Source organism: Choloepus didactylus, chromosome 5, assembly GCF_015220235.1.
Source record: "Choloepus didactylus isolate mChoDid1 chromosome 5, mChoDid1.pri, whole genome shotgun sequence".
In the NCBI taxonomy this organism is placed as follows: Eukaryota; Metazoa; Chordata; class Mammalia; order Pilosa; family Megalonychidae; genus Choloepus; species Choloepus didactylus.
Genome location: NC_051311.1, coordinates 127,197,658 through 127,214,526, shown reverse-complemented (window position 1 = coordinate 127,214,526; position 16,869 = coordinate 127,197,658). Strand labels below are relative to the sequence as shown.

The 16,869-nt window shown below is 33.7% G+C and overlaps 1 protein-coding gene across 5 annotated transcripts in view; it reads left to right on the top strand.

Annotated features, from left to right (window-relative positions):
• Positions 1-16,869, top strand: part of SNX13 (sorting nexin 13) — a 166,408-nt gene that overhangs the window by 118,665 nt on the left and 30,874 nt on the right. For 4 of the 5 annotated variants that reach the window (XR_005217024.1, XR_005217025.1, XM_037836844.1 and 1 more), the window contains exons 16-18: positions 4,269-4,306; positions 8,384-8,453; positions 15,167-15,339. Coding sequence is in view for 3 of the 5 variants with exons in the window: in XM_037836844.1 (XP_037692772.1) it covers positions 4,269-4,306; positions 8,384-8,453; positions 15,167-15,339 (281 nt within the window). In the remaining 2 variants the exon portion in view is untranslated. The remainder of the gene's footprint in view (positions 1-4,268; positions 4,307-8,383; positions 8,454-15,166; positions 15,340-16,869) is intronic. The other variant, XM_037836843.1, reaches the window with a different exon arrangement.

The following is a 16,869-nucleotide window of genomic DNA, read 5'->3' as shown; positions in this document are numbered from 1 at the left end:
GTAGTCAGTCATTTGTTAAATCGTAATTTCTCTGTTACACACCGTCCTTCTCATTTGATCATTCTCTCAATCTTCAGGAGTATCTGGGCAGTGGATCACCTTAACTTCTTCAAGCTGAAAAGGAGTGTTGACCTTACAGGGTAGAGAAATGAAACTGGTTGATGTTCTTGGAGAGACTGTACCTCTGTGTTTCAGGGCTTATCTGGCATGGGATCAATCTGGAGGCCTTACGTTTCTGAAAAAATAAACTTACTAAGGAAAACTTTTATAGAGACTTAGAGTCCAGGGCACTCCCTAGGGTTTTCAGGAATACTGTTGGTTGGGGCTTGGCAAACTATGGTAGTTTGCAGTATCTGGCTAAAGCTTACATAAGAGTAACCTCCAGAATGACCCCTTGACTCTATTTGAAATCTCTTAGCCACTGAAACTTTATTTAGTTTCATTTCTTTTCCCCCTTTTGGTCAAGAAGGCATTCTCAATCCCACAGATGCCAGGGCCAGGCTTATCTCTGGGAGTCATGTCCCACGTTGCAAGGGAAACTTACACCCCTGGGAGTCATTCCACATAAAGGAGGGTGGGTAGTGAGTTTATTTGCAGAGTTGGCTTAGAGAAAGAGGCCGCATCTGAGCAACAAAAGAGGCTCTCTTTGGGGGTGACTCTTAGGCATAATTACAAGGAGACCTAGCTTTGCCATTACAGAAATAAATTTCATAAGGGCAAGCCTCAAGATCGAGGACTTGGCTTATTAAATTGGGAGTCCCTAATGCTTGAGAGAGTATCAGGAATTCCCCAGATGGGAAAGTTTAATAGTTCTGCATTTTTCCCCAGTTCCTCAAGGGAACTTTGCAAATACTTTTTTTAATTTTCTGTCCAAAATAGTCTGGAATGTATCCAGGAATTACATTAACCTGTACAGAATAACAAGCTCTCATTCTCTATTCTAGGTTCTGTGTAATCATGTTGTTTAAATAAACTGACCAGACAGCTTAAATTAGATAGTGTGCTATGGAAAATTTAAATTTTGGACCAAATAAACATCTCTTCCTTTGCTCTTAGACAGAAGTTGGGTTTTAAAAAAAAAAAGACAATATCATTCTTTCCCCAGTATTCTGATTTATCTTAGTCCTAACCAGGTCCGTTTCATTCATGTCTCTAATTGAGGTGTGATCTCTTTTTCAGCTTCTTTAACAGTTGCTGTATGGAGTGAGGCTGACTTTCAGAGCTGCAGAACTCTTAACTCTGAGTCTCAGGTGTCACACAGATACCCAGTGTTCCAAGGGGCTACCATGTTATACCCAAAGAACACAGCATCTCAGAATTTAGAAATAACAGTTAAAACTCAGGAATAGATGTGACTGCTGTAAGAGCCTTACAATCTGGGAACCTTTACAGTGAGCCTCATTTAAACGTTCTGTACTCCTTAATCATTGATTGCCCAATCACTTCCCAATTTCTATCCCCTGATAACCTATGCTCTTGAATTCACTTATCAGAGTTTGCTCATTAGAGTTAATCTTAGTGAGACCATACATTATTTGTCCTTTTGTTTCTGCCTCACATATTTTTATAAATTAGTTTTCTGACTTGTAAAATTAAACTTCTCAGGACTTCTTGTGTTTTTCAGACATTCTGAATTGTTGGCTACTTTTTAGACATTTTGAAATAACTGTGTAATCCAGGGTTGTGTAGGTGACTGAAAAGGGCTAAAATGAATGTTTTTATCATGTTTGGGAGTGACCTCTGGTGGATTTTTTTTGGCTAGTGAAGAAATTACATTCCTATTTAACCAAATTGCACTAGCTTGCTCATCCACACTCTTTTTCCTCCCTCTTCTCACTTACCTCTTTTTCTCTTTTTCTATTTGTAATTGTTCTCTTTAGTTAGTTCAGCTTTGTTTTAAAGGTAGATATCTTCTCCATTATTAAAACATGGTCTCATATTTAGCCTTTTGGAAAATATTTAGTTTATACTTTACTTTTTTTTAGTTTTATTTCAATCCTATTTTTCTTTCCATGCTGAACAGCAGTCTTTTGCTTTCTAATGGGTGTAGGCAGTTACCAAATAGTCCATTAATTATGGACCAAGATTGATTGTAGGCTGTATTTCTGGGTCTCCTTATTGTTGATCAGGAAGGCAAACTGCATTATATTTTTCTCTTGAATTCTTGTAAACTGACTTGTGTTTGTGGAAAGATTTAAAAGGTGCGCAGACCAGACTGCAGAAAGAGGTAGGTGGCATATAATTAAGAAGGATAGCAAACTTTTTTTTAATTTTAATTATCAGCTTGCTGCTTATCAAGGGGTAATCCTAAGTGAAATTTCTTGTTTAGCTTTTTGATCAAAGGCATGAGGAACCAAGAAATATTCTTGAGTGTTTAGAGTTGTTGAAGTTGGGAGGCAGCACCAACTGCCTCTGTAGACATAATGGGAATTTACTTTGGAAACCTATTTAGAGATCCAAATTCATAAATAATCTTATAAGTGCTAGAAAGCATATATTAACTTTAAATCACACATGAATATTGCTTTACCATATATTTATTTGTGTTTTAACAGAGGTACACCTTAACTGGTAACATATTTTGCCCAGATATGTAATATAAACCCTCAGGGAAAAGATTATTGCTTGGTACTAATTTTAATAATGTATAATTGTCTTACTCTCTAACATTAATTTTTTTAAAGTTATTTTTCCTAGTTTTCTTTTAATTAAATGATGTCACTTACGGAGTTTTTTTGTTTGTTTGTTTTTTACTGTTATGATTTTTTATTAAGTTTTAGCCACAAAAGTCTATTTATTTGTTGAATAGATATTAAAATAGGGTGTGTTTTAAAACTTGTAACTTTGTATTTAGAAACGTGTTACTTTTCTTTCTGAGTTGTGTGTAAGTATATCTTTTTTTAACTTTATCGAAAAATTAAAAACAAACAACAAAAAACACAAAATTTCAAACAAAACAAAGCAAAGGATTTAAGAAAAACAAATAACCTGAAATAACTACTTTGCTTCCAACATGATCTTACCATACCCTAAGAAAATTAACAAACCATAACCAAACAAAGGAATAAGAAAAACAAATAACCTAAAGTAACTGCATTACTTCCAACATGTTCCTACCATACCCAAGAAAGTTTGCAAATCATAATCATTCCTGAGCATTCTCATAACATTGAGATTACCCTCAATAGCTTATCTGTTCTTATTAGATTATCGTTCCCCCTTCATTAGTTGCTGTCTGTCTCTAGGTCCCCTACATTCTACAATATAAAATACTTATTTTGTGTTTTTCACAGAGTACACATTCGTGGTAACATACAATATCTCTCTTTTTTTGTGTCTGGCTTATTTCACTCAGCATTATGTCTTAGGGTTCATCCATGTTGTCATGTTTCATGACCTCGTTCCTTCTTACTGCCGCATAGTATTCCATTGTGTGTATATACCATGTTTTGTTTATCCGCTCATCTGTTGAAGGACATTTGGATTGTTTCCATTTCTCTTTCTTGGCAATTGTGAATAGTGCCACTATAACACTTACAGTTTTAATATTTGTTATATATTGATTTGTTTATTGGTTTATTTGTTATATATGAATTTAAGAACCTAGACTTTGGATGTTTTTGAGCCAAATCTACTACCAAGAATAAGTCAACCTAATAAATATATTAAAAATAAAACTCTTTATCCCTCACACACTAAAAAAAAATTTATTTGTAGTATTTCTATATTTGTTATATATTGATTTGTTTATTGGTTTATTTGTTATATATGAATTTAAGAACCTAGACTTTAGATGTTTTTGAGCCAAATCTACTACCAAGAATAAGTCAACCCAATAAATATATTAAAAATAAAACTCTTTATCCCTCACACACTAAAAAAAAATTTATTTGTAGTATTTCTTAATGCAGTGAGACAAAAATAACAAAACAGCATCGATATTTTCTTATGCTTACACTGTGAGACAACTTAGTGTGACACTATGAGAATTATTTAATAATTGCTCTTCTATTCATAAATTATACCTTTTTTTTTTTTTTTTTTTTCTGCCTGCTGTGGGTACCTACATATTTTCACTGATATACTTGGTTTGGAAAAACCATGGGGCCTAAGGGATTTATCAAGTGTTTGGGAATGTGCCACAATTTTTCTTTACTGCTGGTATCTCTTGACTTATGTAACTTTCATTCTTGGTGTTTGAACCTTAGATAAAGTATCCATTTTAAACATTCTTTACAACATTCAAATTTGAATTTTTCCCCTCACAGAATCTTTTAATGGGTCTCCTACAGGAAGCATAAATTTGGTAAGTACTATTAAGGATACTTGAAACATTAAAGTCACTTGAAAAAATGTGAAAGACTGAACCTCACATATGTAAATAAACATGATAAAAGCCCCCAAATCATCCTTTAATAATATAAGAAGTTATTAAGCTTTTGAAGAAATATAAATGTATATATAAGGTGTCTGTGAATTAGAACTCAAAAATGAAATTTCATTTTTATTTTTAAAAAAGGAGCTTAGGACAAACCTGCATAATGCAGGTAAATATACTTTATCAGTTGATAAAGAAATTGAACTTCATTAACTTTGATTCTAATATCTAGTATTTTTAAGTGACCCTTTGATTAGGCAGCAAATCCGTAAATGACACATAAATGTTTCCTTTGGAATCAGTTTTTTCTCCTCTTTTATTTAGAAAAGAAATATAAAACTAGTTGGAATAAATTGAAAACTTGTAGATATTTCTTGGAGTCTATATCAAAAAATTTAGGTAGTTGTAAAAATTTTTTAAGCTTAGAGAGTTTTACAGTGAATTAGGCTACTACATCTTACTAGTATTAGAGGTTTAAGAATGACATGCTTTTAGCATATAGTATGTTGTCATTTCATATATTCTGGATAAAGTGTAAAATAATGAACATTTAAGTAGTCTTATACATCCAGCTTTGCCAGTGACTAACTTATTTCCTAAAATGCTGTTAGGAAGAAATATTCATGTTCTATAAAGGTTTTGTCCAGATTTTGTTTTTGTTTTGTTTTTCTTTTCACCTGCATTAATTTTTCTTTTAGGTTTTGTAATAGTTAAATGGCTGAAAGGTCTATTGTCTTACGTTGTCTCCTATACTGCTATACTTATTTCTAAAATAAACTTATTGAGTAAATGTACTATTACTATACAAAGTATAATTTTTAGTAAAACACTAAAGAAATCAGTCACAGTGTCATGTCAAATATTTTGAAACCTTAAAAATACTGTTTTCCTAAATCATTTGATATCATTACCATTTACTCATTATATTTTAGAGCCTTATAAAAAAAAGAAAGTAGCTCTTAAAGCATGAAGGAGGTGTTAGGTAGTATTTGCCATAAAGTTCACCATATAGCAGTTTTCATATATGACGAAACTTTTCCATTGTTTTAAATTTTCTAGGATTCACATTTGTAGTGATTGTTTAAGTGAACACTAGTAGATTCTCTTCCCTCCCTCCCTCCCTCTCTTCCTTCTTTCAGTGCTTCCTCCTCCTTATTCTTTCTGCCCTTCTTCCTCCTTGCCTCCCTCCCTCCTCCTCCTACATCTTCATCTTCATTTTCCTTGTCTTCTTTCTCGTCATCATCATCTTCATTATCATCTTTGTTGTCTTTGTCTTCGTGTTCTTCATCTTTTTCTTCATTGTTTTTCTCTGTTCCATGTCTGGAATAAATGCTTTTTCAAATAAGAGAGTTCTCTTTTGTCACAGCGATAGAAACCAGAACAGTTGCTGGATAGAAAAAAGATCATTGAATTGCAGTATTTTGTTATTTGCATAAATGTATTAAATGCAAACTTCTAAGTAGCTGAAGTCTTTTGGATTTTTTTTTTTTGTACATTGAGAAATTTTAATACATAGCTGCATTTTTGAAATAGTTTAAGATTATAATCAATTATGATAGTTTATTCTAGTATACTAAGCAAAGAAAATATGTAATGTGTGTGGTATTTTACTCATTTTGCAAATGAGATTGGCAGGTAAATTATAAACATTTCCAGCAATGCCATTTTAAGTTGTGCTTGCTGAATTAATTATCATAGTTAAATGAGAATTTCCAGTTTTTGTCTTAGTGTAATAGTCAAGGGGTATAAGAATCTTAATTCAAGGATTACTTTGCCAGTTGTGTTTTATTGCATTATGCCACTAATGCACATGTATTCTTTTATTAATCTGTTTTTTTTTTCACTGTTCAGCACATTTCTAAATAAGATGTAGTTTTGTAGTTAATATTATTTCACCAGTTATAATTTTTTGGTCTACTTGATATTTACATGTGCATTATAGCTGTGATTGATGTTTAAGGAGACTTTTTCATCAAATTTTTTCATCTTTAATGGAAATAATATTTATTGTTTATTTTAAATGTGCAAAAAAGACAATACATACAAATTTTTAACAACTCCTAGGTTTCATAATATGAAATATGCTAACATATTTCAAGTAATAAGTAGGATTTAACTTTTACATGTTACCTACAAGGTAAGGTTACCATTAATAATAAATTTTTTTAGGAAGTTGATTGTTTTACATTCCCCGTGTTAACTTGTAACTGGAAGAAGTCACAGTAGAGAATAATCTAAATTTTTTAGAGAATCCCATTTGCTACATGAATAGTTAAAAATAAATGCATTCTATTTCTTTTCAAAGTGTTTTCATTTCACATCTTATACTGACAAATGTAGAGCAGATATGAACACAACTATACCATTGGGAAAACTGAGATAAAAGAAAAATTAGTTCGTAAGTGTCTTGAGGTATCAGTGGTGGAGCCAGGACTAGACCTAATTAATATAATGATTCATCTACTGCACTTGATCAGAGAAGTTCTGGGTATCATCTGTATGGAATTATCGTATTTTGCGTCTCTTAATGCTCTGTCTTTAGTAGACACATTTTTTTGGCTTTCTTCTTAGAATGCACTTGCCTGAATTTGAATGGCTTTATGTCATATGAATGGCTGCATTTCAGGCATTTAGATGATTCTTCTGGTAGTAATTCATAATATCATATTAGGATTCCAAAAGCTTATTCAGATAATATAGTTTTTAAAGTGTGAAATATGTCTGAATCATATAATGTCTGTGTGTCGGGGGGTCCCCAAGACAAATGGAGGTTTGGTGATTTGCTAGGAGGACTTATGGGACTCAGCATGTAGTCATACTCATGGCTAGGATTTATCACAGTGTAAGAATAAAAAGCAAAATCAACAAAAGAAAAAGGTGCATAGGGCAAAGTTCAGAGGAAACCATGCATAAGCTTCCAAGAGACCTCTCCCAGGAGAGTCACATATGACTTGCTTAGTTCCCCCAGCGATTGCGACAACTCCTGTGAAATGGTGCCAACTAGGGAAGCTCATTCAATACTCATTTCCCAAGGTTTTTATTGGGAGCATGTCACATAGGCACCCTCTGCCTAGCACATACTAAAATTCCAGCCTCGTAGAAGGAAAACAGGTGCTTAACATAAACCACAATGTTTGTATAGTTTTTAGGCACAGTGAGTCACTCATATCAGAGAAGGGTGGGAACTTCCTAAATCCAAATTCTCAGGTGCCAATCAAGGGGCAACCTTCCAAGCAGGCTTTTCTGATGAGAGCAGCCTCAGACTGTTCTGCTAGTTTGCCTATATTATATGGTTATGTTTCCTTCTAAGTATATATGTATATGTTAAAAAAAAAAATTAACTCACAGACCAAAGTGGTAGAAGATCATTCTGGGTCAATCAGTTATAATTTCATCTATGGATTTTTTTTTTAAATTAATTATTAAAAATTTATAGTCTATGGAGTCACTTCATTTAATAAGAATCATGACAGTAGCTAATTGTTTAGGCAGTCTTATAAATGTAGAATCCTATTAGTTACTATTATTCTCATTTAAAGATATGAACTCTAAATGAACTAAAATTGTCTACATTTACATAATGTTTAGTTAAAGAATACAGAGATGGCTGTTATATTTATCAACATTTAGAAAAATTAAAATGCTAGCTTAAGAATATGTTTACTTATTTTTACCCATTGTTTTTAGTTTCTTGATAAGTATTGAGTATAATTGATAACTAGTGAGTCACACTATATGGACAAGCAATGAAGGAAGAAATAATCTGATGTATTAAATTGATTACTAAATGACTTTGCTTTATGTTTTCTTAATCTTGGCATTTTCTTTCCTAGTATGGAGTGGATTATTGGAGTGGATTATTGGAGTGGATTGTTGTTGGGGGGGAGTGAGCAAATAATAAAATCTTGCATGGGGTGAAGACGGGTAACATGTATATGATGTAGAATTCATTAATGTTTTTTTCTATAAAATTTTAAATGTTCATTTCCTACTTTTCCCTTCCAGTCTTTAGATGACCTTACAAATGTGTCTTCTGATGACTCATTACAACTTCATGCTTACATTTCAGACACTGGTAAGAGACTTTGTAGTATAAATTTTATTTAAAAAGTTATTATCCATATTTATTTTTTAAAAACCATATTTTTTGGTTCTGTCTTTTTTTTAAGTTACTTTTTTTTCTTGCTTCATTAAATCCTATGAAGATCATTTGCTTGTGTTTTTGGTTATTTCCTCTAAGCTTGTCAGTATTAACATGTGAAAAATGCTTAAATTCTAAATGTCTTGTCACTTCTAATAAACTCTGAAATCAATCTTTTCCTCTTTATGTTTGATTCTAACTGATAATTGTCTGTATAATTCTTGATAAATCGTTTTGGAGGAGATTTTTAGTTCAGTATTTGTTTTCTTACTTGAAAAGTCAGACTTGATAACTGGGTTAAATGAAGCCTTTGTGTATAGGAGTGTGCAGAAATTCAAGAAGTGCTTGAATGAGGAGAGAAACCTCTGAGACTTTGTGATTCTATCAGCATACTGTGAACTGAGAAAAATAATCAATTTCCATCATTGCCAATGAGTTATTAGATAATGCCAGTGAATATTAGATAATGATGGGTTTTTTTATATGGCTTCTCACTATTCCTAGAAGATGTGTTTGTCAGATTATATAATGAAGTATAAACATTCTGAAGTATATACCTCAGTTCAATTTCATGCTTATATTCTAGATTCTAAAAAGAGGTTTATAGTATTAAGTGTAATTTAAAAGATACTAATTTGTATCTATTACTTTTCTAAAAAGATCTGTTTTCTTTTGTTTCTTGCTGAAATTGAAGCCTCATTTTGCATTCTGTTCCCTGCCAAATTTCTGGAATAAATTATCTATAATTGCTGCTTCAATATTTCTCACCATTCTTTTATTTCTTTTTGTTTTATAAGTAGCTGGTGCATACATTACTCAATGCTAGTGCTTAAAAGTCTTTAGTTAATTCCCTTATCAGTAAAACCAGAGGTCTTGTTGCTCTTTTCAGTTTTTGATACAGTTGCCCCACTTCTTTCTTTTTTTTTTTTTTTAATTTTTTTTTTAATTTTTATTTTTATTTTAATCTTCATTTTATTGAGATATATTCACATACCACGCAGTCATACAAAACAAATCGTACTTTCGATTGTTTACAGTACCATTACATAGTGGTACATTCGTCACCCAAATCAATACCTGACTCCTTCATTAGCACACACACAAAAATAACAAGAATAATAATTAGAGTGAAAAAGAGCAATTGAAGTAAAAAAGAACACTGGGTACCTTTGTCTGTTTGTTTCCTTCCCCTATTTTTCTACTCATCCGTCCATAAACTAGACAAAGTGGAGTGTGGTCCTTATGGCTTTCCCAATCCCATTGTCACCCCTCATAAGCTACATTTTTATACAACTGTCTTCGAGATTCATGGGTTCTGGGTTGTAGTTTGATAGTTTCAGGTATCCACCACCAGCTACCCCAATTCTCTAGAACCTAAAAAGGGTTGTCTAAAGTGTGCATAAGAGTGCCCACCAGAGTGACCTCTCGGCTCCCTTTGGAATCTCTCTGCCACTGAAGCTTATTTCATTTCCTTTCATATCCCCCTTTTGGTCAAGAAGATGTTCTCCGTCCCACGATGCCAGGTCTACATTCCTCCCCGGGAGTCATATTCCACGTTGCCAGGGAGATTCACTCCCCTGGGTGTCTGATCCCACGTAGGGGGGAGGGCAGTGATTTCACCTTTCAAGTTGGCTTAGCTAGAGAGACAGGGCCACATCTGAGCAACAAAGAGGCATTCGGGAGGAGGCTCTTAGGCACAACCATAGGGAGGCCTAGCCTCTCCTTTGCAGCAACCGTCTTCCCAAGGGTAAAACCTGTGGTAGAGGGCTCAACCCATCAAACCACCAGTCCCCTATGTCTGTGGTCATGTTAGCAACCATGGAGGTGGGGTAGGCGAATACCCCTGCATTCTCCACAGGCTCCTCAAGGGGGCACTACATCTTTTTTTTTTTTTCCTTGTTTTTCTTTTTTTTTTTTTTTAACTTTCCCTTCTTTTTTAAATCAACTGTATGAAAAAAAAGTTAAAAAGAAAACAAACATACAATAAAAGAACATTTCAAAGAGACCATAACAAGGGAGTAAGAAAAAGACAACTAACCTAAGATAACTGCTTAACCCACTTCTTTCTTCCTTCAAATTTTCCAGTTTTTTAAAAAACTCTCTGTTTTCTTTGCTGGCTTATCTTCCAAATGTGAGAGCCTTTCTTATAGTGCAAATGTTTAGTAATTGTCCTTTAATTCCCTTTTTTTAGAGACCTTAAACTTTTATGTCTAGAGGAAGATGCTTATTTATTTCTTTTTCTTTTTTTTTTTTTTTAATCTTCATTTTATTGAGATATATTCACATACCACGCAGTCATACAAAACAAATCGTACTTTTGATTGTTTACAGTATCATTACATAGTGGTACATTCATCACCCAAATCAATCCCTGACACCTTCATTAGCACACACACAAAAATAACAAGAATAATAATTAGAGTGAAAAAGAGCAATTGAAGTAAAAAAGAACACTGGGTACCTTTGTCTGTTTGTTTCCTTCCCCTATTTTTCTACTCATCCATCCATAAACTAGACAAAGTGGAGTGTGGTCCTTATGGCTTTCCCAATCCCGTTGTCACCCCCTCATAAGCTACATTTTTATACAACTGTCTTCGAGATTCATGGGTTCTGGGTTGTAGTTTGATAGTTTCAGGTATCCACCACCAGCTACCCCAATTCTTTAGAACCTAAAAAGGGTTGTCTAAAGTGTGCATAAGAGTGCCCACCAGAGTGACCTCTCGGCTCGTTTTGGAATCTCTCTGCCACTGAAGCTTATTTCATTTCCTTTCACATCCCCCTTTTGGTCAAGAAGATGTTCTCCGTCCCACGATGCCAGGTCTACATTCCTCCCCGGGAGTCATATTCCATGTTGCCGCTTATGTATTTCTAATGTCGATCTTTCTCTTCTCTGAGGGTTCCGATTTTCAGCTGCATCATCCATTTTTTCATTTATTTAACCTATATTTATTAGCTTCTTAATATGTATGGTAGCACTGTGCTAGGCCTTTTTAATGAATTCTTATTTTTTCAGAACAAACTTATGTATAGATACTGAAGAGGTACATATTATAGTGGTTAAGAGGACAGCTTTTTGACCAAATTGGTTCATATCTCAGCTCTGTCACTTAATAGTTGGGGGAACTTGGGTGAGTTCCTTAGTCTCTGTACCTCAATTTCCTCACCTAGAAACTGGGATCATAATAATAGTACCTACCTCATGGGATTGTTATGGGAGTAATTACATTAGTTAATATTACTAAAACTCCTGTTACCTGCCTGGCATATATAAGAGTTTTGTTCTATAAATATTTTATGAATTGGGCTCCAGGGTTTCTTTGATTCTACATCCTTATGTCCTTAACATCTCTATTATTGGAAGTAGAACTTAAATGCTACAGTGCTACTCCAAGGGTGATCCATGGACTAGTTTAACGCACACTGCTTCCTTTATTGAGAAATCTTTTTTTAAAAAAATGGCTAAATTAAATAATATGTTTAGTGATAAGGTTATAGATTAGTAATAAATAATTTGCAGGTTGTCTGCTATGAGTAGCACTGGACTAGTGAAAACAACATGGTAATCATTTACTTTAGAATATCTCACCACCATCTCAAAATCAATATATTAGCCTGTGGAGAATGCAGGGGTATTCGCCTACCCCACCTCGATAGTTGCTAACATGACCACAGACATAGGGGACTGGTGGTTTGATGGGTTGAGCCCTCTACCACAGGTTTTACCCTTGGGAAGACGGTTGCTGCAAAGGAGAGGCTAGGCCTCCCTATATTTGTGCCTAAGAGTCTCCTCCTGAATGCCTCTTTGTTGCTCAGATGTGGCCCTCTCTCTCTGGCTAAGCCAACTTGAAAGGTGAAATCACTGCCCTCCCCCCTACGTGGGACCAGACACCCAGGGGAGTGAATCTCCCTGGCAACGTGGAATATGACTCCCGGGGAGGAATGTAGACCCGGCATCGTGGGACGGAGAACATCTTCTTGACCAAAAGGGGGATGTGAAAGGAAATGAAATAAGCTTCAGTGGCAGAGAGATTCCAAAACAAGCCAAGAGATCACTCTGGTGGGCACTCTTACGCACACTTTAGACAACCCTTTTTAGGTTCTAAAGAATTGGGGTAGCTGGTGGTGGATACCTGGAACTATCAAACTACAACCCAGAACCCATGAATCTCGAAGACAGTTGTATAAAAATGTAGCTTATGAGGGGTGACAATGGGATTGGGAAAGCCATAAGGACCAAACTCCACTTTGTCTAGTTTATGGATGGATGTGTAGAAAAGTAGGGGAAGGAAACAAACAGACAAAGGTACCCAGTGTTCTTTTTTACTTCAATTGCTCTTTTTCACTCTAATTATTATTCTTGTTATTTTTGTGTGTGTGCTAATGAAGGTATCAGGGATTGATTTAGGTGATGAATGTACAACTATGTAATGGTACTGTAAACAATCGAAAGTACGATTTGTTTTGTATGTCTGCGTGGTATGTGAATATATCTCAATAAAATGATGATTAAAAAAAAAAAAAAAAATAAAAAAAAAATAAAAATCAAATTACCTTTCTGTTTTCTGTATTTCTCTTATAATAACCTCACATTCTTCCTGTTGTGCATGTACCCTTTTCATGATCTTCCCTACCTATCTATGACTAAATCCTGATTATTATGTTTTATAATTCATTCGTACATGCCTCTTTTCTCTCTTATTCTATCTCATGCTGTTCTCCTTGCTCTCATTAACTCCTAATTGGTTATGGTTGGTTGCCTAATGGACCTCTGTTTTCTATTTTCCTTTCCCAAACTTATCTTGGACATAACAGATAAAGCCTTATCCCTTTGTTGCCTTGCTAACTCCATTGAGAAATGGCAGTTCTTTAACTTGGTGAAAAAGTGTTGAGCTATTTGATCTGCATTGGTGTTTGAGAGAAAGATGATTGGAAGAGGTGAACAGAGAATAATATTGCCACCTACAATTAATGCCTGTGTAGAACAAGATAACCAAGTCTGTTTCTAGTCTAATATTTTGTCAAATCAAGAACACTGATATTAGATGGAAAGGGAATGAAAGACTGTTTTGAGTAAAAAACTGCAAAATGTTAGAAAGTTTTGGGTGAAAACCTGAGAGGTTTCTGTGCAACTCATATTTGCCGATATGGATTTCTGGCTTTTACATGATTGAAATAATTTGCTAAGATGCTACACTTCTTTGCCTAATTATATACAAAATAACACAATTTTTTATTGGTTCCAAATACTGACCACTTTCCCACCACCATTATAGACCATTGTAATCCATTACTGGGAGAGGAATTTAGACATCTGGTCGACATGGTACTCTAAACTACTAAAGGGAAATCCTGCCTCCCAAACGTACAAAAGCTAAAAACAATATAATAAAAACAGATAAAGACGAAAATCTGCAGGTGCCATAGATCATGAGAAAATCAAATTTGGGGAAGCAATTAGGAGTTGAAGCAAAGAGGCTCATAGGAACATAAAGACTGCTGTCTTGATTTTGATCGTGTTTTAATGCCCTTGAAGGAAGAAAAGGCAGTATTGGACAAGGCTTGGGAAGCTGGAACTTTGTCCTTTGTATAAAGCCTGGAGTCACAAAGGACAGATCAGTGTAAAAGGGGAACTACAGAACCTTAGCCTATCTACAAGGGAAAGAATAAGGAGTGTCAAGGTCATGGTAACTTTTGTGTCCTAAAAACTTGGAGATGACAACCTAAAGTAGACTTTAAAATAAGTAAATTAAAAGTATTCATAGAGATAAGTAAGGAATATGATCCGAAGGCAAGAATACAACAGTATGGAAAAAGAAAAAAATTCTAGAAATGAGTAAGTGCGGTCATTGAAATTAAGTTCAGTGGATGGATTAAAAAATAGTCCATGTATAGATGAGGAGAAACTAAGTAAACTCTTGGAGACCTGAGGAAATGATTTAGAGTAGAATACAGCACAGAGAGATAAAGAAATGAAAACTAGAAGGGATAAACAGAAAGGATCCAAAGTACCCTTCCTTACTTAAGATTAGTACAAAATGGGAACAGGTTTTTATTTTAAAGACCACCTAACTTGGATGACGTGTGGTAAATTACTAGGAAAATGCTTTTTTTTTTAAACCCCTAAATAAACCACGCTTGTAAATTGTTGAATATTATATAAAAGAGAAAGAGAATTGCTAGCGAGCAGAAAAATCTCATCTTGTGACTATTGCTGTCTGTTTACTGAAAGAGATTTTAATCAAAATACAACTCAATAGCAAAGGCTAATACAAAAGGTCATTGATTTGTTTGTTTCAGTTATTTTCACTCCATTTCAGAGATTCTAATGCTGTGCCTTCGGGTAGTGGTGTTATGGCACCATAATTAATAATAGGTAAAAGCTCTTTGGGAAGAGAGTCCAAAATAGACTTCAGTGTGTGGTTGCTAGGGTCTTTATAAAACATTATTTCTTAATATAGTCATCACTTATGATGCCTTATGGATGTGATACAGACGGTAGGAATTTATTTTATCTTTTGATGACATCCTTTTGTCTCAGTCTGTCATTTCAATTCCTCTTCATTACATATAGTCTTTTTTTGTTTTTGTTCTTCATCTTCCTCCTTTTTGTGTCTTCTGTTCCTCTTCGTTTTGTTTGAAATGACTAGTATATGCTGACTATGACCCATATGCTGTGGCAGGCGTTTGTAATGATCATGGAAAGACGTATGCATTATATGCCATTACTGTACATCGGCGCAATCTAAACACTGAGGAGATGTGGAAAACCTATCGTCGTTATAGTGACTTCCATGACTTCCACATGAGAATCACTGAACAGGTAATGAAGTTTTTACAGCTTATATACTTTACTTTGTTTCTCAATTTGATGTTAGGTTCTAAATAGCTTTGAGGATGCCCAAGTATTGACCAAAACTAATAAATGAAAATCAGTAAGAATTTTTTTTTGTATAAATAAATGAAAATCAGTAAGAATTTTTTTTTGTATAATCAGCATAAATGTTAGAATCATTTTGAGCATTTACCAGTAAATTGGATATTGATAAATCCTAGCCATTATGGTCTAGTAAAATATCAGTGGTATACCTTGGAAAATTAAAACTGATATCTCTCTGATTTTAACGTTTGTGTATTTATGTATTTTGCTTTGCCGAGGCATTTGGAGTTGGTTTTAAATAGGGATGGGGATCACTGTAAGACATTCTATGGTTTAGGGGAGCATAGTTCAGAGATATGGCTCTTTTAAATGCAGCCTCATCTGGCAGTGTAATAGTTAAGTCCTTGATCCATTACTTAAGTTATTTTGAATCACAAGCTAAAATAAATTTAACATTAAACAAATAATATTTTTAATTCTTACTAAATACTTGTTTTATAGAAGCAATTATAAGAACTCTTAGAGTTAACAAATGTAAAGCAATTATTTCCCTGTCCTATTTTTTTATTAAATATTTTATCTTCTCCTGAACTTAGAAAAAAATGAACTAACACCAGATGAATTGGAATAGGTGATCTATAAAATTTAACTTTTGAGTCTTTGATTCATTCAAGATTTTTAGATATACAACTGGTATTACACCATTAAAAATAATTAAAAGTGATGCCTGATTATGTGGACTAAAGCTTTGAAATGATACTGTACTACTTCAGTTATCAGAAAATATCTTTTTCAGTTAGGATAGTAGAAAAAATATGATTGACATCATGATAATCTCATTAAAATATGGATAGAATGAGATAAATTCCTAAGAGCCTAAAAGAGATTAAAAATCAAAGGTTAGTATTAATTCCTGAAGCCCATGTTAAAAGGACCATTTTGAATTACAGGCAAAAGCAAAATAATTTTGGATATGTCTTTTCTACTCTTGTTATTGGTAGATTTACTCTTCATGTTCAGCTTGATTTGTTTGCAGAGGTAAAATAATTTTCGGTTCAACATTAAAGAAATAATTGCTTTACTTTTAAGAATATCTATTGATAATGTTCTAAAAGCGTATAGCCCATATATTTTCCTTTGCTTCCCTACGTTTTAATCAAACATGATAATTTTAAAAATAATTTTGGTTGCTATGAGTGGTTATATTTACTTGCAAATTAATGGGAATTTGGTTGTTTGAATAGTTGTAATTCTTTCTATAATTGAGTCATAATTATTGCCTGATTTATATGTTCTTGTCCAAGACTATAAATATCACATCTACATATGGACAAAGATAAGTGAAGAACATACTTTAAAAAACTTAAATAGAACAGTCCATACAGAAATTTCCCTTTTAAATACAGCAACACAAGTTAAATGAAATTGATATGGCACAATTAATTTTTGAAATGGAATAGACATGTTTTGACT